Source organism: Trachemys scripta, chromosome 11, assembly GCF_013100865.1.
Source record: "Trachemys scripta elegans isolate TJP31775 chromosome 11, CAS_Tse_1.0, whole genome shotgun sequence".
Classification (NCBI taxonomy): domain Eukaryota; kingdom Metazoa; phylum Chordata; order Testudines; family Emydidae; genus Trachemys; species Trachemys scripta.
In genome coordinates this window covers 55,294,336-55,321,466 of record NC_048308.1, presented here as the reverse complement: position 1 = coordinate 55,321,466, position 27,131 = coordinate 55,294,336, and the positions used below count along the sequence as shown (strand labels likewise).

The 27,131-nt window shown below is 43.1% G+C and overlaps 1 protein-coding gene across 1 annotated transcript in view; it reads left to right on the top strand.

Annotated features, from left to right (window-relative positions):
• Positions 1-27,131, top strand: part of SATB2 (SATB homeobox 2) — a 165,904-nt gene that overhangs the window by 97,999 nt on the left and 40,774 nt on the right. The window contains exons 7-9 of the mRNA XM_034786406.1: positions 2,013-2,485; positions 21,635-21,847; positions 26,260-26,415. Coding sequence (XP_034642297.1) covers positions 2,013-2,485; positions 21,635-21,847; positions 26,260-26,415 — 842 coding nt within the window. The remainder of the gene's footprint in view (positions 1-2,012; positions 2,486-21,634; positions 21,848-26,259; positions 26,416-27,131) is intronic.

Here is a 27,131-nt window from a genome sequence, read left to right as displayed (position 1 = left end):
TAAGACAACTCCCACCTGTTTATGCTCTCTGTATGTGTGTATATATATCTCCTCAATATATGTTCCATTCTATATGCATCCGAAGAAGTGGGCTGTAGTCCACGAAAGCTTATGCTCTAATAAATTTGTTAGTCTCTAAGGTGCCACAAGTACTCCTGTTCTTCTTTTTGCAAATATACTTGGTTACCTTTAAGTTTTTGGGGTTCTTAGAGCTGAATTCAGCCCTCTTGAAACTGAGGTAAATTCTGATAGAATTGCTCTGAATTTATAGTGGTGTAAATGAGGACTGAGCTAGGCCTTTGTCTTCTCTTCTTCAGCAAAAATACTTGGGGTGTTTGGTCCCTAGCAAATACTAGGTTTATTTATTAATTTTTAAAATGGATTTTTGGAAGATTAATTCATGTTGGACAAGTGGCTATTGCACAGGTTCAGTAATATCTAAAAAAGCTTTTTTAAATTATATGTACATATCTGTATTAACATTGCTCATATTCCATAGTGCAAATTTGCATTAAGACAGATATGGAATCAGAGAATGATACAGTAGGACCTGGTCCTGCAAACTCTTACATATATTGTCCTTGTACTGTAGCCCTATTTCATTAATTGGGACTAGTCTCTTGAATAAGGGTAGGCAACACCTTGTCCATAGACTAACAAAGTGTCTGTGCAATATGCTGCAATTACTGTAAAAAAGGTCGTGGTTTTATTTAAAAAAAAAATCTTTTTTTTTTTTAGTGGAGCAGGTCAACATTTTTTCATTGAAACATGTTGATTTTCAACCACAATGAAAAATTTCACACACAATTCTCGCTTTGGTCGAAATGGAATTTTTTGAAACACTGGAAACCCAAAACATTTCAGTAAAGTTATTTAGTTTTTGATAAAAGAATTGTTTGTTTGTTATTCAGAACTTGATTTTTTTAACCTGAAAATCTTTCAGGTTTTGGTTTTTCATAGAAAGATTAAATAAAAATGCAAGACATTTCCCACAAAAATAAATGACGTCGTTCATGCAGCTTTAATATTTAGTACTCCTAAGAGGTGCTGGATTGAGTTCTCTAGAGTTTGAAATCCTGTGTGTATGCCCAGAACTTTTCAACACTATCTCACTGGTGTGATCACAACCCGGTTCATGATGGATTAGCTCTAGAGGTGAAAGGATTGTTGATTCCCCAAGAATCGATAACGTTATATGTTTGATTCAGAGAAGAACAGACAAGATCCCCAATAAACTGTGTACCTGAATATTAACTATCTAAAGCTTTAAAGCCTTATATGAGCTAAACAAAAAAATCTTCAAAGCATTGTGCAAACATTATTGATTACACAAGTTATAATATTATTGTGACATCCATGAGATAAAGCTTGGCTCATTATTTGCAGAAAACATTCCTATGATGAGTCAATAATTTCTAGGTATGTGATACTAGGTCCTGGAATACTTTTAATCACATCATATATATATATAAATGCATCCAGACTGGCTATAGATAAGTTTATTGAAAACTTAGTTACCTCTAAGCCAGTGTAAAACTATGGCCTGGTATGTCTACATGAATTCATATAATCACTGGTCATTTTATTTGTGTGTGGTACAAGACTTTCATTTGTAGCTAGAGTCCTTGTGGTGGGACACTCTGTCCTTCATTTCTTAATAATTGCAAATTAATTTTTGTTTTTAAAAAATAAAGGGTAGCTGCTGGCAGTTTTATAGGGAGGCTAATGTAAGCAATGGCTGAAACTTTGAAACATTGAAAGAAATTATTTTTGTGATTGTTCTTTTTGGTGGTGTATTTGCCTGTATGTCTTTCCTGGAATCCTAATGTTTCTGCAAGTAAAGCTTGTAGAGGTGGGAGTTAATAATTTCATTGTCTGATACGTTAGCTGTAGCATTAACTGACTTTTATTATATGTACTAAAAATACAGTCAATTGTAATAACTGTTATATTAACAATCCTGCTGTGAGTGCCATCCAAAATCATAGTGAACTAATTTTATCTTTTAACAGTGGAAAGAGTGGAAAGAGAAAACCTATCAGACTATTGTGTTCTGGGTCAGCGTCCCATGCACTTACCAAATATCAACCAACTGGCAACCTTGGGAAAAACTAATGAACAATCTCCTCACGGCCAAATTCACCACAGTACTCCAATCCGAAATCAAGTGCCAACATTGCAGCCAATCATGAGCCCTGGTCTCCTGTCTCCTCAGCTCAGTCCACAACTGGTAAGGCAGCAGATAGCAATGGCCCACCTGATAAACCAACAGATTGCTGTAAGCCGGCTATTGGCTCACCAACACCCACAAGCTATCAACCAACAGTTCTTGAATCATCCACCCATCCCTAGAGCTGTCAAACCAGAGCCAACGAATTCATCAGTGGAAGTCTCTCCAGATATTTACCAGCAAGTCAGGGATGAGCTGAAGAGAGCCAGTGTGTCCCAAGCTGTCTTTGCAAGAGTGGCATTCAACCGCACCCAGGTATCAATTTTTATTCTATTAAATAAGAAGAGCGGAGGGAAAAGGTCATAACTTTACAAGGTTGCATGGGTGTTGCAGGTCATGACAAGAAACATACCAAGGAAATATCAGCTTCGCTTTTTCTAATCTCATTTTACTGTCATCACAGTTATAAATCTTTCAAAAATTTCAAGTTAGGTTAGATGGTCAGTCTTGGGTGCTATTAAAATAATTGCAGGGTGCCGCTTATATTTTGCGTAAAGTAATATGAATTTCACTTGCAGATGGGGAGTGCCAACCCTCACTGCTAGGATACCACTTCATGATAAAATAATTCTGTGGGCCTGATTCTCTGCTGCTATATGCAGGGATGCCCCCAGAAATTTTTCCCATGGTTCTCACTGTCAATCCTGGTGGAGCCATCCCTGCTGCAGCTGCTTGCCCCACTGCCTGACCTTCCTAGTCTGTGCCATGTTCAGGCCCTGCTTTCTAGCCTGACCTGTCCCCACCACTACCTGTCCTTAAGGGGGGGATATGTGCGGAGGTTTCTGGGTGGGAGGGGAAGCCGGTGCCAGAGCCAGCCTCACAGCAGTGGTGAGGAGGAGCCCCTCCACTGGGTGAGTGTTGTTGCCATGTGGTGCATGAGGGTCGCAGCGACGCTTAGGATTGGCCCCGCAGTCCCTCCCTGAGTGGTGCTGCAGCCCTCATGCATCGGGTTACAATGGCACTCACTCAGTTTTGACCCTGTGGTACCTCCATCACAACGGAGGGGCTGTGGGGCCTAACTTGAACAGCATTGTAACCCCCACACACCAGATCACAGTGCCACTCACTCAGTTTTGGCCCTGTGGCCCGTCCATCATGACAGAGGGGTCATGGGACCTAACCTGAGCAATGCTGGAACCTCCATACACCAGGTCACAATGCCACTCACTCAGTTTTGGCCCTGTCACCACTTGTCATGACAGAGGGCCACAAGGCCTAACCTGAGTGGGCAGTGGGGTAGCCAAGGCTGCTCCTCCTTGCCACTGCCTGTGGTATGCACTGTGCATAGTGTGAGCATGACTGTGGGCACCAGTGGTGATATGACCACTTTTGACTGTATCTCTTGTTAATTCTGGGTGCAAAGCTAGGTTAGTCAGCCATAGGAAGAATCCATGCCAGTGCAGGGAATCCCCTGGTGGTGTCAGGCCAGCATAGCAGCTCCTATGCCTCGTCTCTGCTTGTAGCTGGTGTCGGGATTGTGGCTGGGTGAAAGCACACATCATTGGGATGATCCCACACCCTACTGACATCGGGCTCCCTTCATGCCATTTGCAGCCTGCTCATTTTACTGCAAATTTCAGACTGCTGCAAATGATACTGGGGGCCTGGATTGGTTCCCATCCAGATGAGATTCAGCACTCGGGGCTGAAAAAGGCAAGCTTTGTGCCTCCCCAGGAGCTGCCCCATGTGGTGTGTGTGTGTGTGTGTGTGTGCGCGCGCGCATAGGCTATTTCATGAAATGCATGGTATTTATAGTAATCAGTGTGTGTATAGATTACAAATATTGACCAGTTGCAAAGGAGGTGTATCAGTAAAATATTGCTCTAGGGAACAAAAAGTGCTTGAGATCATGGCCTTGGGCTATATGTACAATGAAAGGGAACAGTCTTTCTCTGAGGGGCAATTCTTTAGTGCTGCTTCCTCCACAGCCAGCTAGTGTTTAGCATAGTATCCCTGTATTTTGATCTTTCTCTCGGTTCCTGCCTTGCCAGTTAATTGTTTTTGTCCTTCCTAGAGTTTCCCTAGCTTCTTATCTGTAATCCCTCAAATCTGCCTCCCTTGTCTCTTCCATGAACTCTTGTTCATTGTTGAAACCTTCCACAGCTGCCCCTGCCTGACTGGCAGGAAGAGGGACGTTATGCCCCCATCCCCTTCTGCCATCAGCCTTCTTGTTGTGGGAGCTGGAGGAGTCTTTGGGCTGGGGTCAGACCTCATTTCCTTGCTGTAGCATCTGCCACTGATGCTGATATTGTGGTGTTTGTGGGGGGCCCCAGAGCAGCAGAGGTGAGTGGGGGAGTCTGACGGCACTCTCAAAGCCAGCTTTGGAGAGCCGTCTGCCATTTGCAATAGACCGTGTTTGATAGCATCACATCAGTGGTTTAATCACATTTCATTAATGCGCAAATAATGACAAGATAGTATCACGTGAGTGCAGAAAACCTTCTCACCTTTATGCTAGCACCTGGAATACCTGAATACATACATATCCATGATGGGCCTCCCATGTACATTTATTCCATGCCAATTGCCATTCCAATATAAAACATGGATCTTCAACCTGTATTATTTTGTAACAGAACTGAAGGAGTGCAGTGATGAAAGGATTTCATGTTTAAAAATACAGCACGAACTTTATCCAAATAGCCCGTGTGAAGCTCTAGTTCAGCTTTGCAAACAAGACAAAACATGGACAAGCGTGTGTATTTGTATTCACCCCTCTGTCTCTTGGAGGTCTGTGCCACACACTGCACAGTGCCTTTGTCTATTCTCCTGGAGTAATGATTTTCTTTGGCACAGCCATTTTGGAAATACCATGTTATGAGGGAACTAATTAAAGTATGGAGCATGTTTTTATTACTTCCCTTCTGCCAATAAATTCATAAGATGGCTACACCCAGCAAAACATGCACTTTCAGTCAACATGACTTTGAGTTCTGGGATTAGCCTTGAGGATATCAAATGAAAACTCCATAGGAATGTCTGAGTATTTCCCTTTCAAAATGCTGCTTTTAATTTGGAAAAGCTTTTCATCCTTCTGGGATCATAACCTGTTGTATATAAAGCTCAGTATAATTAAGGTAGATGGTATTGACAGAATGACATATTTTGAACTTGAACAAGAGGTCAGCAGTAATACCGCCTTTGCTGATTCTACGACTGTCACTGAATGTGAGGCTGTGTTTTAGCAAGATTGTTGAAGCTGAATGGGTACTCTGTAGTAAACCAAAACCTGATTCCCAAAATGTAAAGGCTCTCGGAGAGTTTTTAGATTAAATTGGCCATTTTGCTATATCAAGAAAAGGGTCACCAGATTTTGATATTGTCAAAATCCTGAGCTATGCGTATATGTCATCTGTGGAACGCTGCAATGTCAGACATCCAGAACAGAATCAGAAGGGCCCATATCATCTATTAACATCTGTGGTGGAGATCCTACCACAGTTTCCTGTGGGATCATTTGAAATCTGGAGCAATTCAGCTGCAGAACATTTCTTCACTTTATTATGGTGACCTGGGATAGGTCCAGTGGATTTAAGACACTGGACTGGGAATTGGGAGACTTGGGTTCAAGACCTCGCTTGATTGCCGAACTGTTGTGTGACTTTGGGAAGTCATATCTGTTAACATTTTCTAAAGCATCTAAGTAACTTAGGACCCCAAGTCTCATTGACTTCTAAGTTATTTTAGATTTTGCTTTGTACATTTTTACTGTCTTTTTTTTCTTAAAAAAAAAAAGCATAATAACTAATATCTTGTGAGTGCAATGTCTCCATGCATGTCTATCATTCAAACCAGATGCCACCCTTCAAATCTGACCATGCATCTCTGCATTCCAGTACAAAACAAAACAAAAAAAGTGGCAGCTAAAGCCATACCTTTGCTTGGGTTATGGAAAACATCTCCAAACTTATTGTAATGAGTGAAAAGAAAATACTTGCCTTTTAAATATCCAGCTAATGATAAAAGATATTAAATGTTGAGGACTTCAGAGGGTACTGGATAAAATAACATTATGACAGTTCTCCTCTTATATATCATTTTGCATCTGTATGAAGAACTAGCCCGATGGTAGGGTCAGTTTGTTCTCAGTTACAACCTGGCCTACTGCTATTCGGTATGGTCACCATTTTGTTGTATGCGGACCAATTGCTGGTTCCCATTTGCTTCCAAGCCAACCGAGTCTAGTCATTGCTTTTAGATCTGGGGCTCTGTAGGGCACGGTCCCAGGCTTGGACCTCTTGTCTGGAACCATTCTTTGGGAGATGTGGTGTTAGCACCCAGATGCTCTCAACCCACCCTTCTCTTTCAACCTCCCCCCAGTGTCTGAGACTCTTAAGTGGAGTTTGTTTTGTTGCCATGTGCTCCATGGGGATTCAATCTCATGCATGCCCCACCTGCAGACTCTTGTGTAGAAAAAATCACTGTTCCCTGGGATCATAACAGCAGATGAGAGACAATCAGAGTTGATGGCTCCAGATTACAGTCTTGATGGCTTCTCAGTAATACTCTTCCAAGGAGGCATCAACCACCTTTCCTTGGCAGGGCTCTGTCTGGAATGTTGTATGATATGCTGCCCTCAGGCAAGTTTCAATTTGTTGTTAGCACGTAGTATAAAATGAAGTTCATAATTTGATGCAGACATATCCTGCCCTGTCACACTTAGACATGCGTACTCAGCTCCTGTTGAGGTCTATTTTCAGGTCGCACTAGCAATTTGAGACTCTTTGTTTTAAATGTCTTTCTTCCTCAGATGAACTCACAAATGGATATTATACAAATGGTACATTTTACATAAAGAAAAATTTAATTTCATGCTTGACTTACAGTCACCCGGACGCTAACATCATGTGTTACACATCCATAACAACCATCCCCAAAGTCTTTAACATCCATAAAAAAAAATTAACATAATTTCAGCCTGAGTGTCCGCTAGAGTGCAGGACCTTAACATTAAGAAGGCCACTGGGCATTGGAATTAGTGCAACAGATCACACGGGTATGCCGACATAGCCTGTAGCAGTGAACCTCCCAGTCTAGGTCAACACACTCAGGTTCACAGGGCTCACGCTATAGCCCTAAAAATAGCCGTGTAGACGTTGCAGCTTGAGCTCTGGCACCTGGGGGTGGGGCAGGGTGGACTGGGCTTCGGAGTCCGAGCTCCAGCCCAAGCCACAGCTTAAAAGCACTGTCTGTGCAGCTTATTTTTAGCATGGTAGCGTGAACCCTGCAAGCCTGAGTCTGTTGACCTGGGCTAGTGGTCACAGGCTTCCTCAGTCTGTGTAGACATACCCTAGGGCACGTTATTTTAACAGGAGTATCTTGCCACATTTTGATGCCTCTCTGTCCTTTGCTTTTGATTCTAAATCAAATCTTCTTAGCTCTGTCCTTTTATTTTCCCATTGGCCAGAGACCAATGTCTCGAGTAATACTCAGCCACCAGGTGAAAAGGAAGGAGAGGGGTTCAGATATGAGCAGACTCACTCGTGGTGCACAAGACATATCCTTGGACATTCTTAAAGGCTCAAAAACATCACAAAAAGAAAATAAGACAGAGGTTGGATCCTCACCCCCTGTCACACTGCCCCCCACTGCACCTCCCAAGGCTTGTGTGCTAAGGCAGAGCAGATCCAGTCCACTGGCAGATCAGATAGCGAAGTGTTCAGATTTGTTACATTTTACAAGGACCCTTGACCTTAAAAACTAAAGGTTTGTTTTAGCAATTTTTCTATGTGCATTAAAATCCTTATACCAACTAGCTAATAACTGCATTAATCACCAAATCATGGCCCAGTGTGTAATCTTTCTACAGGGTGGTTATGTGCTGTACATTAACCTACAATTAAGGATAGCTTCATAAAATATGTACGGTGAAGCTTGTTTAATAGATAAACTATTCTCCAATTTATTTTAAAGTCCAATGACCTACATACTCAGATGCTGAAAAACCCCTCTTACTAACATTATTTCTCCCCTGAGACCTTCCATCTGAGCAAATCTGTTAAATGAAGTAGAGGAAGCTTTGATCCAAACTAGGCTAAATCCATTGGAACAAATGCCTGACACGTATGTGTGTGTGCGAGGGAGAAGGTGAGAAAAGAAAGTCAGAGGTAAAGTCACGTGATTCAAGTAACTTCTGAGGCTTCTCCTAAAACTTTAAAGTTCGCAGCTTGTTTGAGACAGCAATATTTGCTTAAGCCTCTGGCTATGTTATAATCTGCGTACCAGGCAGAACACTCCTCTGTAGCCCCGCACCATAGATCTTTATTGCAAATTCTGCATCTGTCTGAGCGTCCAGAACACCCACTGAGGTCGGTGAAAGTTTTGCATGTGACGACGTGCAGAATAAGCAAAAGTTATCCATACTGTAGATAAGAAATCTGCAGTGAGTATTTAGCAGCAGCAATTTGTTCATTCTACGTTGCTCATGAGGGGAATAATTTTTAATTGGATTGAAAGATCTGAAATTAGTGTATTTAGCAAGTTTATTCTGAAACAACGTGCATCAGATGCCCTCAGAAAGTGTAACTTGCTCCGATTTCTGGTTAATTCCTTGGGCTAATTATTGTGTATTCTTCTGTTTTATCTTTATTGAATCACAGTAGTAGTTTGAACACACCTTATTATATCATTCTGAGGCTCATTATCGAGTACGCACTAGAATCAGGATGGTGTTCTGAGGCCCACAGAGAGAAAATAATAATTATTACTAGTTTTAATTATAGTCTGGAATTCCAGCACGTTGGGAGTTCCTGCATACGCTTCAAAATACTTAATTTGCTTGTGCACAAAACAGTGTTTTTCAAAGCCCTTTTTACCTCAGAACCAGTTAGCTGTGATGGGAGCTCTGGGTGAACATTGGGAAGAGATTCCCCCCCTCCCCTCCACTCCCCCAAGGATGTACACCGCCGTAGTCTCCTCTGAGAATGCTGTTGGTATTGTAGTTCATAACTAGGGCCCTACCAAATTCACGGCCATGAAAAATGCATCATGGACCGTGACATCTGGTCTTCCCCTGTGAAATTTGGTCTTTTGTGTGCTTTTACCCTATACTACACAGATTTCAGAGGGGAGACCAGTGTTTCTCAAATTGGGGGTCCTGACCCAAAAGGGAGTTGCAGGGAGGTCTCCAGGTTATTTTAGGGGGGTTATGGTATTGCCACCCTCACTTCTGCACTGCCTTCAGAGCTGGGTGGCCGGAGAGTGGTGGCTGCTGACTGAGGGCCCAGCTCTGCAGGCAGCAGCAGAGAAGTAAGGGTGGCAATACCATACCAGGCCATCCTTACTTCTGCGCTGCTGCTGGCGGTGGCTCTGCCTTCAGAACTGGACTCCCAACCAGCTGCTGCTGCTCTCCAGCTGCCCAGCTCTGAAGACAGCGCTGCTGCTAGCAGCTGCACAGAAGTAAGGGTAGCAGCAGTGCAACCCCCCCTACAATAACCTTGTGACCCGTCCCCCACAACTCCTTTTTGAGTCAGAACTCCCTACAGTTACACCACCATGAAATTTCAAATGTAAATAGCTGAAATAATGAAATTTATGATTTTTAAAATCCTATGGCCATGAAATTGACCAAACTGGACCGTGAATTTGGTAGGGCCCTGTTCATAACTACAGGTGTGGACTGTGATGAGATCTTATCATTCAATAGCCACACTAAAGTTGAGGGTGTGTCTATGCTGTAAAAAACTACCCCACAGCAGCAAATCTTAGAGCCTGGGTCAACTGATTCAGGCTTGTGCTACAGTGCTAAAAATAGCAGTGCAGATGTTCCTGCTTGGGCTGGAACTCCAGCTCTGAAACTAGGTGGCGGGGTGGGGGGGGGGGAGGGAGGAGTCTCAGAGCCTAGGCTCCAGCCCAAGTGGGAACATCTACACTGCAATATTTAGCCCCATAGCACAAGTCTCACTGCCGCAGGGCTCCCTTTGCAGTATGAACATACCCTGAGAGATTCATTTTAGCAAAGGACTGAGGGTACATAATATGACTTTGTTTTAGCTTGCAGACATTAGGGTCTATATGCAATAACTCATATTAGCATGGCTGGAAGTTTCAGGTGCGCACAGAGATGAGAAACCACAACTGGCCCCTATACTTCTGCACTTAGCTACCTTCCCCTCGCCTCCTACCCCCTTCCTCCTATCCCCTCAGCAAAATAGTCACATGCCCAAGGGGCCACACAGGATAAGTGGTGGGAGGATCTAGGCTGTGGAGAAAAGGTATTCTTACTAAGTCAAGTCACTGGACTGTGATTCAGAAGACATGAGTTCAGTTCCTGGCTGTGCTATAGACATCTTGGGTAGGTCACTTAATCTCTCTGTGACTCAAGTTTTCCATCTCTAAAATGGGGATAATAGGACTGCTCTACCTCACCAGGTGGGTGTGAAGTACAGTTTGTTAGTTGCGTGGATACTACAGCAAGGGGGCCCCTCTATGTATCTAAATAGATAGCATTCTGCTTAGTGTGGCTATCCCCACTAGGTAAAGGCAGTACTGTTCCTTGTTTTGCTATTCTGCCAGGCCTGGTAGAGGCGGGGCTACAGGTTAGCTCAGTGAGGAATAATTATCCTTCTACTCAGCTCCCTGGAATCCCTGGCCTGAGTTGCCTTTCAGAGCGCTGCTGTCTTCTTGGCTAGCTGGCCCAGAGGCCTGGGAGTTAGGAATGTGCAGACACTGTCTTCACTACCTGTTGTTCACAGGAGTGGTCTTGGGGACTTCAGTGGGACTACTGCTATGAGTCACATGTTCCAGTCTGGCCTATAGTGGTTTACATCTTAAAAGCTGTGTATGTGGTACATACTAATTCATTCAAATCAGTGCCCAAAGGGTGAAAGGCTCTCAGTGTCCCATCACCAACCCCAAGCTATGCAGGCATCCCAAATATCTGTATTTTAAAATATGGAAAGCATATGAATAAGCATGTTTACGTTAAACTAAATTGTAAGTAGAAAGTTGATATAAAAATAGGCATTCGTGGTAGCTCTTGCATTTTTTCCTTGCTTGTTTTAAAAGACTTCAGTATTTCAGATTTTGGTGTTTATTTACAACCATGAAAATCCTTTGGAAAATAAACAAGGAAGGGTTGATAAATGGTGCAAATCCACCATTTCTTTACTTCTTGGAGACCTGGATTCAAATGGCACTGGGTTAAGCTGCTGCCATGAATGAAGTTGTTAAATGTGGGGCAGATGCCACTCATGCACATAATTGGAGCTGTGGGGTGTGTTTGTATGTGTGTGTTTTTAAAGCCATAGCCTTCTAAAGGGTGAAAGGTGAACAAGAGGCTTTAAAAGGCTTTCTGCAGAAGACAGAGAAGGGCAAAATGCCCCTCGGAATGCGCTGGGAGAGCAAAGACTTAGAAAGGATGATGATGGGCACTATAGAAACCCCAGACAAAGGCATTCTTATTCTGGAATAAGGGTATCTACAAGGAGTTATTCCAGAAGATCTATGCCACTTCAAATTTACATTCTACCTTTATCTGGAATAGCTGTCTGGTGGAGATGTGCCCTAAAACAGGTGGGTGAGCTTTCTTCAGGGCTGGCCAGAGGTTGCCAGCTGTTGTGGAAGGCGAGGCTGAGCCATGGCCAGCCACTCTCCCTTTGAGATGTGTAGCCCCACTGGTGGTGCTATGACCTCATACCTTGTGTGTAAGGAGCACACTTAGATTCTGGCTGTCTTCAGGGTAGGGAGTTCCTTGCGCCTTCTTCCTTCGCCCCCATTGCAAATTCATGCAGATTCACTCAGTCTGAAGTTTCTGCAAACTTGGTATTCAAATCTCAATCAAAATGTTTTGCCAGAACCTGGTTTATCAGGCTGAAGACTGATAATGCATTTAGAAACGTACCGGCACAGAAGGTAACAATTGTGAGAGGGAGATCCTTTTAAAAGACACTTTTGGATGAATGAATTATCCTTTCATTCTCTGGAAAGTTTGCCGACAATTTCAGTGTTGCTGCAGTGATCCTCAATGGTTAGAACTTCACTGGCGAGGGAGCCCCAGATGACCAACAGGCAGCTTGACTCCAGAACTGAGGTCTCTATGGTCAGCATAAGCAGAATAAACACAATACATCCCCCTTCTTTAATGTCCCTTTTTGTGCCGCAAAGGCATGATGGAGAAACTGGAGTTCCAACCAAGAAAGCTGCCGGTGCTGTAAACAAAACATCAGCTCCATATTACAGGATCCAGCAGACTCAATTAGTAGACTAGTGAACTGTTGTTCTTTTTGCTCAAGGGACCCCCGATGGACTGAAAAGCCTATAGACCAAACAAATGTATTCTGTTTTGAGTCTTTTTTTTTTTTTAAAGGCATCTTTTTTGCCAATGTTTTGACACAGTAGCCAAAGCTAGTAAAATTTTTGGGCGAGTGGCCAGTGCTTGTTTTACTGAACACCCGCAGAAACTGGGAATATCAGTGAACCTGAGGCTTTTTGAATGAAAGAGTCATGGTGCCAGATACAAAGAGAGCTGGCAAAAAAAAAAAAAAAAGCAAGCATCTTCAGTGCTGAAGAGACCACTTACGACTCTCTTCCCAAAGAACAACCTCGCCCCTTGTTTCTTTTTAAAACTCTAGCTGTGAATGGGAATAATCAGCTTTCTAGTTTGAAGATTTGACTTGCCTAACTCTGCTAGTAGCTGATTGGCTGTTGCCTGAAGATAGTTTGGGGCAAAAGGGATCTAGAGTATAGAGGGAGTGGAATTCCATTTCATTGAACTTGGGTGTAATGAAACTCCATTTGGAATGAAATAAAAGGAAAAGTCCCAGGTAGTTTCATGCATTGCATTGTGTAGAGTGGAAAGTGATTAAGGCATTGGGTTGAGACTCAGAGACCCAGGGTTAGTTCCTGGCTCTACAACAGACTCCTTGTGTGACCTTGGGCAAGTCCCAATCTCTCTGCCTTGTTTTCCTATCTGGAAAATGAAGCTACCTCACAGGGGTCAGGAAGGTATATTATTCATGTCTCTGAGGAGCTGAGATACTACAGTGGTGGGTGCATAAGGTAAGAAAGTTCCAGTTATACTAAATCTCCATTTATATTGAAGAGCTTTGAAAGGAAAAAATAGCATCAGTATGGGTCCAATTCTGTTCTCATTGGACTGAATTGGCAAAATTCCCATTGACTTAAATGGCAGCTGAATTGGGCTCTCTGGTTTGAAATATGTTTTGTCAAAATAACTTCCGTGTATATCTGACTGTGAGCCAAATCCTATCCGCTTCCTCTTGTGAGTGTCTTCACCTTGACTTAAGTGGGAGAAAGACTAGCAGCATTTAACCCTCTGGCAGCTATCTGTTTAGACGTTCAGACCACACTCATCACTGTGGTGTCTGCACCGTTCTACAGAGACTTTCAATTAGGAAGGGCCTGTTTTTGTTTGTTTGCGAAGAAAACTCTCTCTCATTGCCTGAAATCTTTTCATGCTGCCTGCTTGTTTTAGTCTTGTGTGTAAAGTGGCACAAGCGGCGTTTTGTTATATGCACAGGAAAGAAGGCAGTCTGTAAGGGAAATGGTTAAATTTAATAAATTGCAGATTTTTGGTACATGGGATATTTGTTCCAACAGTGAGTTTTGCAGTACCCAAAATTTCAGTTTCAATTAACTTAATTGTATTCAATAGGCTGGATGAAAAGATCTTAAGTAGTATGTGAATCAGGCTTTCAGAATGTGTTCTGCAGGAGGCTTCCTGGCTACTCAGCTGATACACAGGATTTCTGATCCTTGGAAACAAATGCCTAGATATACAAAGTGTGTGCTGTATGTCTTGCCCCCTGTTTGGGTTTTTTTCTTGCATGTCATATAAATGGCACAGCATTTGCAGGTATTCTCTCTTTTTTTCCTGCCTCCTTTTCCCCCAGCTCCAACATGCAGATCCACGTGCACACACTGTCTTCCCTAATAAAAAGAGATACCATAATAAAAAAGAGGCTTTATTAACCTAATGCAATAACACCATTTTCTTGAGAATTTCAACATTTCATTTTTAATAATAAAAATCAAATTGACATTGTTGCACCCTGAATGTGTTTTATTCAAATCGGGCTAAATGCCGTCGCTTCGTGCCTAAGCAGATATCTCTTGAGATGTATGTATTTATAGCATTAGCTAAATGAGTTTTAAGAATCAGGCTTGAATCAGGACTATAGGTAGTGAATCTGGGAATCAAGATTAAAAAAAATGAGGAGCTGATGGGATATATTCCACTGCTCTGGTAGGTCAGGGGCCAGCTGCTCTCAGTTATATTGGTATAAATCCAGAATAACTTCTTTGCAACAATGGATTCAGTTCATTTGGATTTACAACAGTGTGAGATCAGAATTTGTCCCATTGGAAGTTAGAAGAATTGTTCAAGTGGCAGGGTATAAATGTAACATTGCATATTCTCAGCTATAAATGGATGAACCTTTGTGCTGCTTGGTTTTCAGAAGCGCTCAAAACTTCCATTGGCTATCCAAACTTCTTTGATCTGCAAAATTGAACTGGAAAAATTGCCAGGGTACAGAGATGCCAAAAAAAGGAAAATAATGAAAATGGCCTTAGGTCCTCAGAATCCTGATAATCCATACACACTATTGCACAGATATTTTTGTCATTTGTTGGATGCATGTAGGCTAGGAATGGTAAAAACCATTCAAAGTATCCCATTCATATAACACCCTTGTTAATGGTCTGTTCGGCACAGCTGCCAATAATATAAGCAACAAGGAGTCTGGTGGCACCTTAAAGACTAACAGATTTATTTGGGCATGAGCTTTCGTGAGTAAAAAAAGTGTTGCCGTTGGAGAAATGTCATGGCAAAGTCTTGTCTTGACATGAAGTATACAGAATGTGAAATTCCTTTATAAGCCTGAGGGCTGATAAAAATGACTTATGAGAGGTTACAGAAGGACAGTGCACCTTACAACATTCCTTTTCTATCTTTTGATTACAGGTAGTAATAGTTTATATCTAAAATTGGTCATTTTAGTATGGTAAAATTAGATTTCACTGCTGGATACCATGGGGGTAAAGTTTCAGTATCACCCACTAGGGATGAGTTCAGAGTTCTCATTCATAAAAATGGGAGTGGCGTGTCTCAGTGTCTGCCCTCCTGTGCGAAGACTCTTCTCCCCCCAAGTGTGGAGGTGTCACCGTCACTAATCCATGAGGTTCAGAGGCCGAATTTGAATAAGCACCAAAGCTTCTGATACTTATCTGAATCTTATCCAGACCTGCTGGGAAGTGGAGCTGGCTTTCTCATGAGATTTCCAGATACACCTCTACCCCGATATAACGCAACCCGATATAACACAAATTCAGAAATAACGCGGTAAAACAGCGCTCCGGGAGGGCGGGGATGCGCACTCCGGTGGATCAAAGCAAGTTCGATATAACGCGGTATCACCTATAACACGGTAAGATTTTTTGGCTCCCGAGGACAGCGTTATATTGGGGTAGAGGTGTATTACATGGTTCTGACTGCGCTTGAAATGCCATGACAGCAAGTCTTTTAGGGTATGTCTACACAGCAACTAGCCACTCTCACCTGGCTCCTTGCCAGCTGACTTGGGCTTGCAGGGCTCTGGCTGCTGGGGTGTTTCATTGTTGAATAGACTTCCTGGCTCGGGCTGGAGCCCAAGCTCTGGGACTCTCCCATCCCACCGGGTTGTCAAGCCCAAGCTCCAGCCTGAGCCTGGAAGTCTACATGGCAATGAAACAGCCCCACAGGCCGAGCCTCGCGAGCTTGAGTCAGCTGGCACTGGCCAGCCGCAGGTTTTTCTTTGCTGTGTAGACATACCCTCCGTTATTTCAGCACTTTCCATGTTGCTCTTGTCCAAAGCGAGGAAGGGCAGAGGTGCACAAAAAAGAAAGAGTAGCATGAAAACCCTGTCTCAAAAAAACAGGTTGGGGATTTGTTCATGTTTTGCCCACACTATTCAACTCCACACAGGCTGTGGTGCAAAAGGGAGAGGCTTTGGTTATCCTGAGCCTTGTTTGAACCTTTTAGCATTAGACTATTCTGTTTGCTCCTGTGGCCCTATGCATTGATTTGGCCCACACAGCAATTTAATTTCCACCTTCAACACAAACTGCTTTTGAAATGCTTTGCTTAAAAAAACTATTGTTTTGTTCCCTGCCAGTGACAATAGAATCATTCTTTCCATTGAGTCCTTTATCAGTTACAGGTCCTGATCCAAAGTCCATTGGGAAGACTGCAGAAAGATTCCTATTCACTTCAGCATTGGATTAAGTCCATAGGTTGCCTGGCAATTAGCGGTTACAGTCAGCCTCTATTGGCTGAGCCACGCAAACCTAAATCACCACCCTTTCCAGTACCACCCTGGTTCACATGGGCCCAATCCCCTGAGGTGGGGAGCACCCATAGCTCCTGTTGCCTCTACCATGGACATCCTCTCTGAGGAGCTGCACAGCAGTTTGCCAATTGCTTGTCCACAGTTGATTACAGGACTTCCTTTTGAGGGTCCGGTTGTTCAGTGTGGAGATTCTGTCGGTAGCAAAACCAAAATAAAATAAAATCGCAAACAAAGCTCCATAGGACTTGTGCAAAATATTTACTGTCTCGTTTTTTGATGCCAGTAGTAAAGTTGTGTGAACTAATTCTTAACTAGCATAAAAAGACACTGACAAAATTATTCTAGCCTTAAATACTTGCAAAGTTTTATATTTTGATGGGAAATGTGCTGCTTTTTCTACCTCTGTGTTTGTTTTTTATAGTCAGTTACTGACACGGTGTGTAATTAAAAAATAAAATACAGCGCCTGGTATAAGCCCCAAATGTAAGCCAAGCTGTGCACATGTATGATACCTGGTCTCCGAGAATGTGTACAATGGTGTTTATGAGCAGGGCCTAAATTTACTGTTACATCTGTTTTAATCACTCATCACTTGAGATGGTTTTAAACCAATAAGCATTATGGTGGAAAAAGAAGCAAAATTCCTGTCAAAATACCCACTTTTAAAAAGTATCTTAAGGATTCTGTTTGATGGAAGAATATCTGTTTATTCATGTAAGTTCAATTTAGATAGACTAGACAGGCCTTGGAGTGTCCCTTTAAGTTTGCATAGCTAGTTACTCTGCAAATTGCCAAGTGTGTGTGTGTATTTTTTTTATATGGGAAATGTATGTATGTTGGAATGAGCTAATTTAGCCATCGGAATTTTATAACAAATGTATGAATGCTGTGGGTTTCCCTCCTTAGCCCCCTCTAGCAGAAACATAATTTGCAGAAATGAAAACAGTCTTTGGCTAGCTTTAGGCTTTTCTCAAAAATAGAAACACTAGGGTTTGTCTGGCTGGGCTGCTTTCCTCACCACACACCTGGTGTATATCATTTTAAAAAATAAATTATGCCTCATTAAATTACAATTAAGTGAAATCACGATCATTTGTTTTTCTGGAAGGAAGATGTTTTGCATACTGAAAGCCTAATTTTTTGCAGGTGACAAAAAGGCTGAACAGATTATTTAGTATCACTTTATTTTTTATAATGTTGCTTGCTGGTTACTTTGCGTATACTCTGGTAGCTCAGAATTATATTAATGTAAATGTTATTGCTCTCAAGGTATTTTATTGTATTGCCTTTTCTGTCACTTTGCGATCTATCTAGCATTGTTTACTGGTGCACTGCATCACAGCATTCTCTTCAATCTTAGAAGGAAATGGGATTTTTCCTTCTGAGTTAGTCATTTCTCATTATCTATCCTGCTATTCACATAGCTCATAAGGCTACCAAACATCCACCCTCATCTTTCCAGACGGACTGAGCCTCAATATAACATTTGTACAGCCAGATTTTCCCCATGCACAAATGTGACTGGGAATCAGTGTAAATAAAGAGAGCTCAACTCCTCAAAGTTGGAGCTGTGTCAGATGGTGTGCAGTTACCTCGATTGCTTGCACAAGTCTGGAAATGTGCATTCCAAAGTTTGGGCACCAGCAGAGCCACTTGTACATGCAAATACCTAATTAAGTATGGAGTCAGTGACTGCACTTGTAAGGAATTGCTGGTGCACTTTTGTGTATGTGTCCGATCTTCATTTTTTACAATTATACTATAAATTCAGACATGCTGGGGGTTGGGGAGGGAGTGGGAAGGAGGAAGCAGTGCAATCTGTCTTAGAGCAGTGGTTTTCAACCAGGGATCCAGGGCCCCTTGGGAGTTTCAGGGGGTCCGTGAAGCAGGGCTGGCCTTAGACTTTCTGGGGCCCAGGATAGAAAGCCAAACCCCGCCACGTGGGCCTGAAGCCGAAGCCTGAGCAATTAGCTTCACGGGGCCCCGGGCCATTGCCCTGCTTGCTTAGGGTTACCATACGTCTGGATTTTCCCGGACATGTCCGGCCTTTTGGGCTTCAAATCCCTGTCCGGGGGGAAATCCCAAAAAGCCGGACATGTCCGGGAAAATCGGGACATGCGGGGCCGGCGGTGCTGGGCCGGGGGCCGGGGGCCGGGCTGGCGGTGCTGGGCCGGGGGCCGGGGCCGGGCCGGCGGTGCTGGGCCGGGGGCCGGGGGCCGGGGCCGGGGCCGGGCCGGCGGTGCTCGGCCGGGGGCTGGCCTGGGACCGGCACCCCAGGGCCCGAGCCTACCCAGGCTGGAGACGCCGGGGGGGGCCATACTGGGCTGCACCTCCTCTCCCCCCCCTTACCTGCTTCAGGCTTCCCGCGAATCAAATGTTCGCGGGAAGCAGGGGAGGGGGCGGAATTGGGGCGGGGACTTTGGGGAAGGGGTGGAGTTGGGGTGGGGGGGGCGTGGGTGGGGCCGGGGCCCTGTGGAGTGGCCTCTTTTTGGACACTCAAAATATGGTAACCCTATGTTTGCTATCCCCCTAATGCCTGTCCTGGCTTTTGTATGCAGAAAACCAGTTGTGGTGGCACACGTTCGCTGTGGAGTTTTGATAGCATGTTGGGAGGGGTGGGGGCTCAGGAAGAAAAAGGTTGAGAACCCTTGTCTTAGAGTACATTCCCGTTGCTCACAAGGTTCTTTTTCAAATCAGCCTGGTGCTGGAGAGGAGAAGAAAGGGGAGATTAAGGAAAAATCCCCAAATCACACAATAGTTTGGAAGCTGGGGTGTTTTTTTTTTTTTAAATTTGTTTCTGGTATAGCCTCAAAACAGCCAGAGAATCAAGAGTTAGGGAACTTTGTAACATTGGTTATTAATTTTTTTATCCAATTTGGAGAGTTTTCCATTGACTCTAAAGGAAAACTGCAGGTACTGGATATATCTACCTTGGAATGGTAAAGGGCTGAGGTCAAACCTCACAGTTTAGACCTCTATGACATCCACCCCTCTTTCAGTTAATCTCTCCCTGGGCTTGTTAGTCTGGAAAACTTGAAAAGCATTTTGAAATGTCCGCAAACTGTACGGTCTCTAATAAATTGTTACAGCTATACCAACTACACGATACATGATACTGTCAATGATTTCAGCGGGTAACCGAAGCAAGAACCATTACCATAACGCCAAAGGGTCTTTGAATTTTTCCATAGTGTGGATCTCATCTCAACAGACCAGTTGCCTCACAAACCATCTTCCACTTTCATCGCACGGCCCCAATCCTCTCCCATTTGCAATGCCGTTGCACTTCTGTGGCAGCTACCACAGTGGCTTACATACTAAAGTAATATTAGGAAAATGTATTTTTAGCTTCTTTTAAGGAGAGACATTGACCAGTCAGCTCTTTGGGGACCACCAGTGGTCTGTGGACAACAGTTTTGCGGTTTCTGCCATAACAGATCATGGTTCAAGCATACCTCTTCTGTGTATGTTCTGGCAGCGTGTGAGCAGATGTAAGCAGACATAGGGGTGTTTTTTTTCTAGACTGTTGGTTTTGTCAATAAGTGTAGTGAATAAGGCCAATAAACACTGGAAAATATTGGCTTTTGGTCACTGGTCAACTGTCTTGGAAATGTCCAACAAGGGTATTGGGGACTATTTGATGTGAGGGGAGAAAATAAGCCAAGAGTAAATACTTCAGGTTTTCTAGTATGTGGCTGCATGACAAGAGCACTGAAGTAAGATTGAGTGTAACTGTAATGTGATTTCACTGGGCCGTGACTGTAAAGTAACAGTGAGGTATATTTTTGACAACGGTTTCCACACAGTTGTTTTTCTGAGGTACTCCAGTTTCCCCCAGTATTTGGTTGGTAAATATTGACCCTTTAACAGTGATGGCTGTAGGTAAGCTTCATTAGCTATGGAATGGAATTCCCAGTAGTAAAGCTTTTTCTCTCTGCAGTATTTCTGGGAGCAATGCTTCAGTTTGATAGACTGCTAGGTGGGCAGGGTGTATGAATGTTGTGGGACAGAGCAGCCTTTTTAATACTTTGAAATCTCCAACTCTGAGCCTCTTGACTGGCTTGCCCAGTACTGAATTATACCGCTTCTCCCTGCGAGTCTAATCCTTCTCTGCTTCTTGCTTGTACGTGAATAAACTTGAACACAGATGTTGAAGGAAGTTACCATAGTATTACCTTGTGGAAGTGAAACCCACATCAATAAGCCGGTGGCAGATATAATATGGCCCTGTAGAGGACAGTGGTACATCCTGTATGATCTAATAAATTGCCTTTTGTCTTAGGCCCTGATCCTGCAAAGCACTTAGGTCTGTGCATAGTGATATTGACTTCAAGGTAGTGCCTACAGTTATGCATGGGCTTAAGTGCTCTTGTTGATTTTAGGGCCTTATTAAATAACATGTTTTTGTCCCTAAATCCTTCTGAATTGAGGAACCTCTGCTATACTGGCTACCTGCTGGCATGAAACTGTAAACACTGGAGGAATGTTATTCATTAATTAATGTCGGCATTGTGAGGTCCATGATGTTTTAAATGATGCAGCAAATAAAGGGTTAAAGTAACCAGTCCCTGGAGATCGTTTCTAAAGCTTTCATATTTGCTACATTCTCTCCTATGAGAAAAAATTGTCCAGACTGAAGTGAATGGACTGTAACATCAAAACCCAGCCAAATGCAGTTTTTTTTTTTTTTTAATAAACCTCCTGTGCTGTTTAAATGTCGGAACTAAATTTACCAAACTTGGCAGATTTCTAAAGATGAACAGGACTGCCAAGTGTTCCCAGCTTCAAGCAGGGAGAGGGAAAGATCTAACCGTTCCTAAAATATTTTCAGGAGGCACCTGGTGGTAATTGCAGTTTTGCCATTCTGCCCAGGCATCTACCTTTCTATCCAGCATCTCTGTGCTCAGATTGTTATTAGAGCATTAGAATAGGACATTCCCAAAATAAACCAGAGCGCCCAGAAGACAAACACTTTCCTACCAGCGTCCCTTCTGGAGAACCCTTAAGAAACTGATGTAGGTTCTCAGCATTGCAACCCGCATGGTTACACCAAACAAATTAAAAAAAAAAAATCAACACATGACTTGGCTTTTTTTTTTTTAATTTTTTGAACCAGGGATTGCTGTCAGAGATCCTGCGTAAAGAAGAAGACCCTAGGACAGCTTCCCAATCCCTCCTGGTAAACTTGAGGGCAATGCAGAATTTCCTCAACCTGCCTGACACAGAGCGGGATCGTATATATCAGGACGAGAGAGAGAGAAGTATGAACCCCAATGTGAGCATGGTGTCTTCGGCAGCCAGCAGTCCGAGTTCTTCCAGAACCCCCCAGGTAAGGCGCAACCCCTCTTTAACTGTTTTTCTTTGGCTTGAGATCCTGCACATATCTTGGAGAGGGGGTTTCTCAGTATTTTCCTTCTGTTGTTCCCTGCACCTAGATGTGTCTTGGAAATTTCTTCTTAGGGTTTTGGAGTTGCTGGTAAGAGGTGTTTATTGGCTGTCAGCAAGGCACTGTAACAACTTTAGCTATGACCCATGGCATAAATACAAAGAGGTATTTTTGTACACGAGAGAGGTTACATGTGCTGTGTATACAGATTAATGGTGTATGTCCGCTACGTAGCTACTACATGATGGATTATAGAAAGAGCCATGTTTGTAATTTATGTCCTACGTTGTTAGTGTCTATTTCAGTGGGCAGGGCAGAGAGAAGAGTTGGACCTGGGTTCATGTGTGATTTTCAGTGAATAAGAGTGTGTGGCTGATATAGTATATGGCTCCCAGTGAATGAGAATCTCATCGAAATAAGTTTGCTCAGTAGTCTGCCTCATCAGAGTCCTTATTTTAGAGGTTTACATTTGTAATCACTTACAAGTATGGAGATGTCAGGTGGGTGGAGTGTTGAAACGGAAGATCACTGCTTGCTATTTGCCACCAACTATTGTCTGATTGACGTAGCTTCAGATTTCTGTACGCTTTTATCGCTGCTGTTTTACCACCCACTTCCCTAACTCCCTATATAAGATGTTCATCTGCCACTAGAAAAAGAGAACGTGGGCACACAGACTGCAGTGTATTTTCCCCTGCTCCCTGACTGAAAATAATCTCACAAACATCCAGGCTTCTGAAAAAGAGTGTGTGCTTGGAAGGAGATTGTGATTACAGCAAATTACCTTTGTCATCACAGCATTTGCATAGCTTTAATCTGAAATTCCTCACCGCAGAGCTAAACCCGCTCAGTTCCAGCATTTAACTTGATTCAAAACTTTACTGGTGAATGGGCCTGTGTCATCATCCTGCTTTAGTATTGTGTTGTCTGTAAAGCATCTGAGTTGTAGTTCTGTGTACACGTTATCTGTGCTTCTAATCTTATTACTTTTCATATCTGAGATCTGTAGCTCTCACTCTTGTTATTGGCAGTAGCGTAGCACAGACTGATGAGTTATAAAGACAGGATTTTGTTTCTGTAAAAACAATTGAGGTCATTCAAATACATCCTGGCATTTTAATACTCTTTATACCTACACATTACGTAAAGGAATGGTTAATTGCAGGTAATTTTCTAGCATACTCTACTCACACAAATTTGAAAATGAATTTTGTGTTGCAAACCTAGGTCGTTGGCCTAACTAACTATTATCTTCCCAGTTTCCATTTCATGAAAGTAAGGATTTGTCAAGACAACTGTTCTATCTGATACTTTAAAACATCATAACCACACGTGTTTCTGCATTAATTATTGTAGTAAAGGATTTGCTCATTCACACAAATGTTCAAGTAGGATAAATTCCACAACTAGAGTTACATACGAGACACTCTGGCTCTGGGGGTAGGTTTCGGTGCAGTTTAGTGGATTGTGGGAGTTGGAAAACCAGGGTTCTGATCATGTCTCTGCCCCCAACCTGCTGGCAAAGCCACTTTACCTCTTTGCCTCCTTTCCCCCATCTGTAAAACGAGGATAATGGGTAACACCTTCCCATTTAAGAGCTCAGCATTGTTAGCAAATCTGATTATAAAAGTTTAAAGAGACAAGGCGGGGGAGGTAATATCTCTTGGACCCATTTCTGTGGGGGAGAGAGGAGCTGTTGAACTTGCACAGAGCTCTTCCTCAGGCCTAAGGCGAGTCAGAGGCACCCCAGGCTCACTTTACTTTTTGACTTGAATGAGGCAGCAGGTTTTTTTTTTTTTTTTTTTTACATATTTGTTTTATTGATGAGCAACAGTGATACATAGATCGTGGTGCCCTCAGTGCTTGTCTTTTCCTGAGCACGCCAGGAGCAGCTCCTCACCCCGCAGTGTCTGGGCACCAGTGAAATCCCACTTCAGCACTTGCCAATGGCAAGGCATGCTGTCGACACTGCTGGGAAGACCTGGGCACCCCTGAAAACAAGGCTGCTGACCAGCCCGTAGTCAGCACATTTTACTTTGCTTCCCATATACATTGTATTAGCCTGGGTGAGGCCAGTATCCTCTTGATCTCCTGTTCAGTGATTCCCGCAAGTGCAGCTTCCCAGCCGAGATGTTCTAAATAGCAAGAATAGGGGCCTTGGACATAGCAAAGGTAGCTAGATGGGAGGAATTGTACTGTCCTTCTAGGAATTATGCTACAGTGCTAGAGAAGTTGATTTAATGGCATTTTGAAACATCGTTTCCATAGATACCAGTCTCCTGAGACAGTAGTTCTGGGAATGATTTTTCAGTGTGGAGGGTTAAACGAGAGGGTATCGTCAGCTACTATTAATATGGAATAAGGACAGTGGGGGGTTGATATAACGGGGATGGGGAGTTAACCACCCCTCTGTAATTCTGCACTGGTGATGAAATCCCCACCTGGGGTGTTTCCTTGGTATTTTCCGGTATTGTTCAGGACCAAAGTGAGGAGCGGAGTACCAGATTAACTCAGCAAAAGGATCTGAGTGCTTTAAAAACAAATTCTGAGAGTTTAAAAGGTTGTTGCATACATTTGGCCAGCTCTCTCCAGTCTGTTTTACAAAGGAGTAAGGGATGCAGCAATAACTGACAGGACTTAAGAGCTCTTACATTGTTGCTGCCCACTTATCCTCTTCCTTTGCTTATTATTTGCATTGAGAGATTCCAATAATGGCCAACTTCACATTAGCATCAAGACAGTTTTCAAACCTGGGGGTCGAAAGTTAGGCACCTAACATCCTCAAGATTTAAGGTGTCATCGAAAGAAGTCCATTGGAACTAGTGGGTGCCTTTCAATCTTTGACTTCAGTAGGCTTTGGATGGGGCCTTCAATGAAGATTTCCATGGTGAGGAAAGGATTTGGGGTGGGAAGAGCTAGGAGGAAGAGAAGGGAGGGAGCTCAGAATGTTCTGATTGGCCTAGGTAACCTTTCTGTTAACATACAGACATTTGGGCAGTTGTGTCCAGCTAACAATTGACACTAGAAATGAGCCTGAATCAAAACCCTGTCATAACTACCCCCAAACTCCGGGCAATTGCAGGTATAAAGGCAGGGACCAGCTGCAAAGGTTTACAAGGGGCCAAACCAAGATCTGGGAATGGAACACACACTCAGAACTTTTGGGAAGGTTTGGATCTCGACTGTGCTGTGAGCTTTGCCACTTGGGCTCATTTATTTCTCAAGCCCTTTGCACCTCAGTTGCAAACAGACAATTTATACTTGTGACGTTCATCCTTTCGTTAAGGGCTCTTCCTCTCTGGTGCAGGGATTCCAGGGTGAGCTGTTTCAGAGTTAAAGCCTAGTTTAGATCCGCTCTAATAGCTCTGCTATTTAGCCTTTGGAAAATGAATGAAATCTGGCATTCCGAGGAGCTGATGCTGCTGACGCAGATTACTGAGTGTCCTACTGTAAAAGCACCAGTGGAAGGGCATGTCATCGCTCTCGGTCTGTTACTCGTCAGTAGAGTCTTAGTGCTGCTGAGGAGGTTAAAATAAAAATCTTGCCGCAGCCTGGTGGATTGCATTGGTACAAACCTTTTAGGGTTCGCTCAGCCTGGGGAAGGGCTGGCATCCTCCGTTATTGTCCTTCATTTGTCACAGAAGCTGATGGGAAATCATTCAATTAAAAGGAGTGCACTAGAATACACAAAATCGCAATATGAGTTAAGGAGAATGAGGGCGGCACATCAAAGGCATGCCAAAGCCTGGCTTTATTAAATGATTTTTTTTTTCATTTCCACTGATTTCCTAGGTGAAATTAGGTGACTGTCTGGCTAGCATAATGATGATAATGATGGGAAACCATACATACTCAAATGACATACGTATAGCTTTAATAAAGAATGAGGGAGACTTGAGGGAGTGCATTAAATTGAGTAATAATTTATTATTTAGAGACCTCTACCCATTTACTCATTTTTTCTGGGAGAATTGGCTCTTCCTCCAAGGTATGCCGTTTTTAGAACAACAAAAAAGAAAAAGGCATTGCCCCATATATACGCTGCATTTGCAGGCCAGCAGAATGAACTTCATTGTTTGCCTGCAGCTTAGAGCCCCAGCTACCTATCCCGTCTTTGAGCTGTTCAATAAATGTGCTGAGAGAGAGAGGCTTGACAGGGCCCTGCACGTCCTATAGGAATGCATTGCAATTATTTCCAATCACAATTAACCTGATTAGAATAATGGACAGGAAGTGTCCCTCTGTAGCTAATGCAGTTTGGCATCAGCTGACTGAAATCCTTTGATAATTTCTGCACAGATGGCTGGGCTGAAAGCAGCACTTTTTTAATTATTATTTTCATGGTCTCTTGGTAGGCCAAAACCTCAACACCGACAACAGACCTCCCCATTAAGGTGGACGGCGCCAACGTCAACATCACAGCTGCCATTTATGACGAGATCCAACAGGAGATGAAAAGGGCCAAGGTGTCTCAGGCCCTGTTTGCCAAAGTGGCTGCCAATAAAAGTCAGGTGAGTGGTTTTTAAAAAAAGCAAATTCTGGGGCTGGGATTAGACCCTTCTCCTCCTCCCTCCCACCAATAAAAATACATCTGTTCCTGCAATAATAATAATCTCTGGGGAACCTGTCATGTTTCCTCTCTTGCCTCCCGGCTGGTTTCTTTTTCCTTTTAAAATAGGATGGAAAAGGGACCAGCTCATGATCCCATGTAGTTGGTTTTGGTTTTGTACATATTGGGGCCCTCTCACTGAGATGCATACACCTCCCTCCAAACTGTGGTATGTAACCTAAAATTTCTGGTAGTGGAACAAGGACCCTCCAATATTCTGCCTCATTTGGGAGATAAATTCTTTATTTTTCTTAATTGCTTAACTCTGGGAAACCAATGGAAAACCACAGCTGAGGCAGATATTTTTTGTTTTATATGCAGTATATATTGTGTACAGTATTGCCTTTTAAATAATTCACTGTCCATCCTTGCCATTGTACAAGGAGGGGTTGGGGGAGAAGGACTAACACTTAGTTCGCTTGTACTAGCTCTCACCTTGGAGGCAAAAAATACATACTAGGGAACTCAAAGTGGGGCTAAAATTCTTTCAGGAATCAATGAAATGGAAATTTTATCCGACTGTTTACCAAAAAAAAAAAAAAAATTCCGCCAGAACAGTTTTATGGAGACAGTGGGGGACAGAGTTTGGCATAGGGCAGACAGTGAGTATGTTGGTGA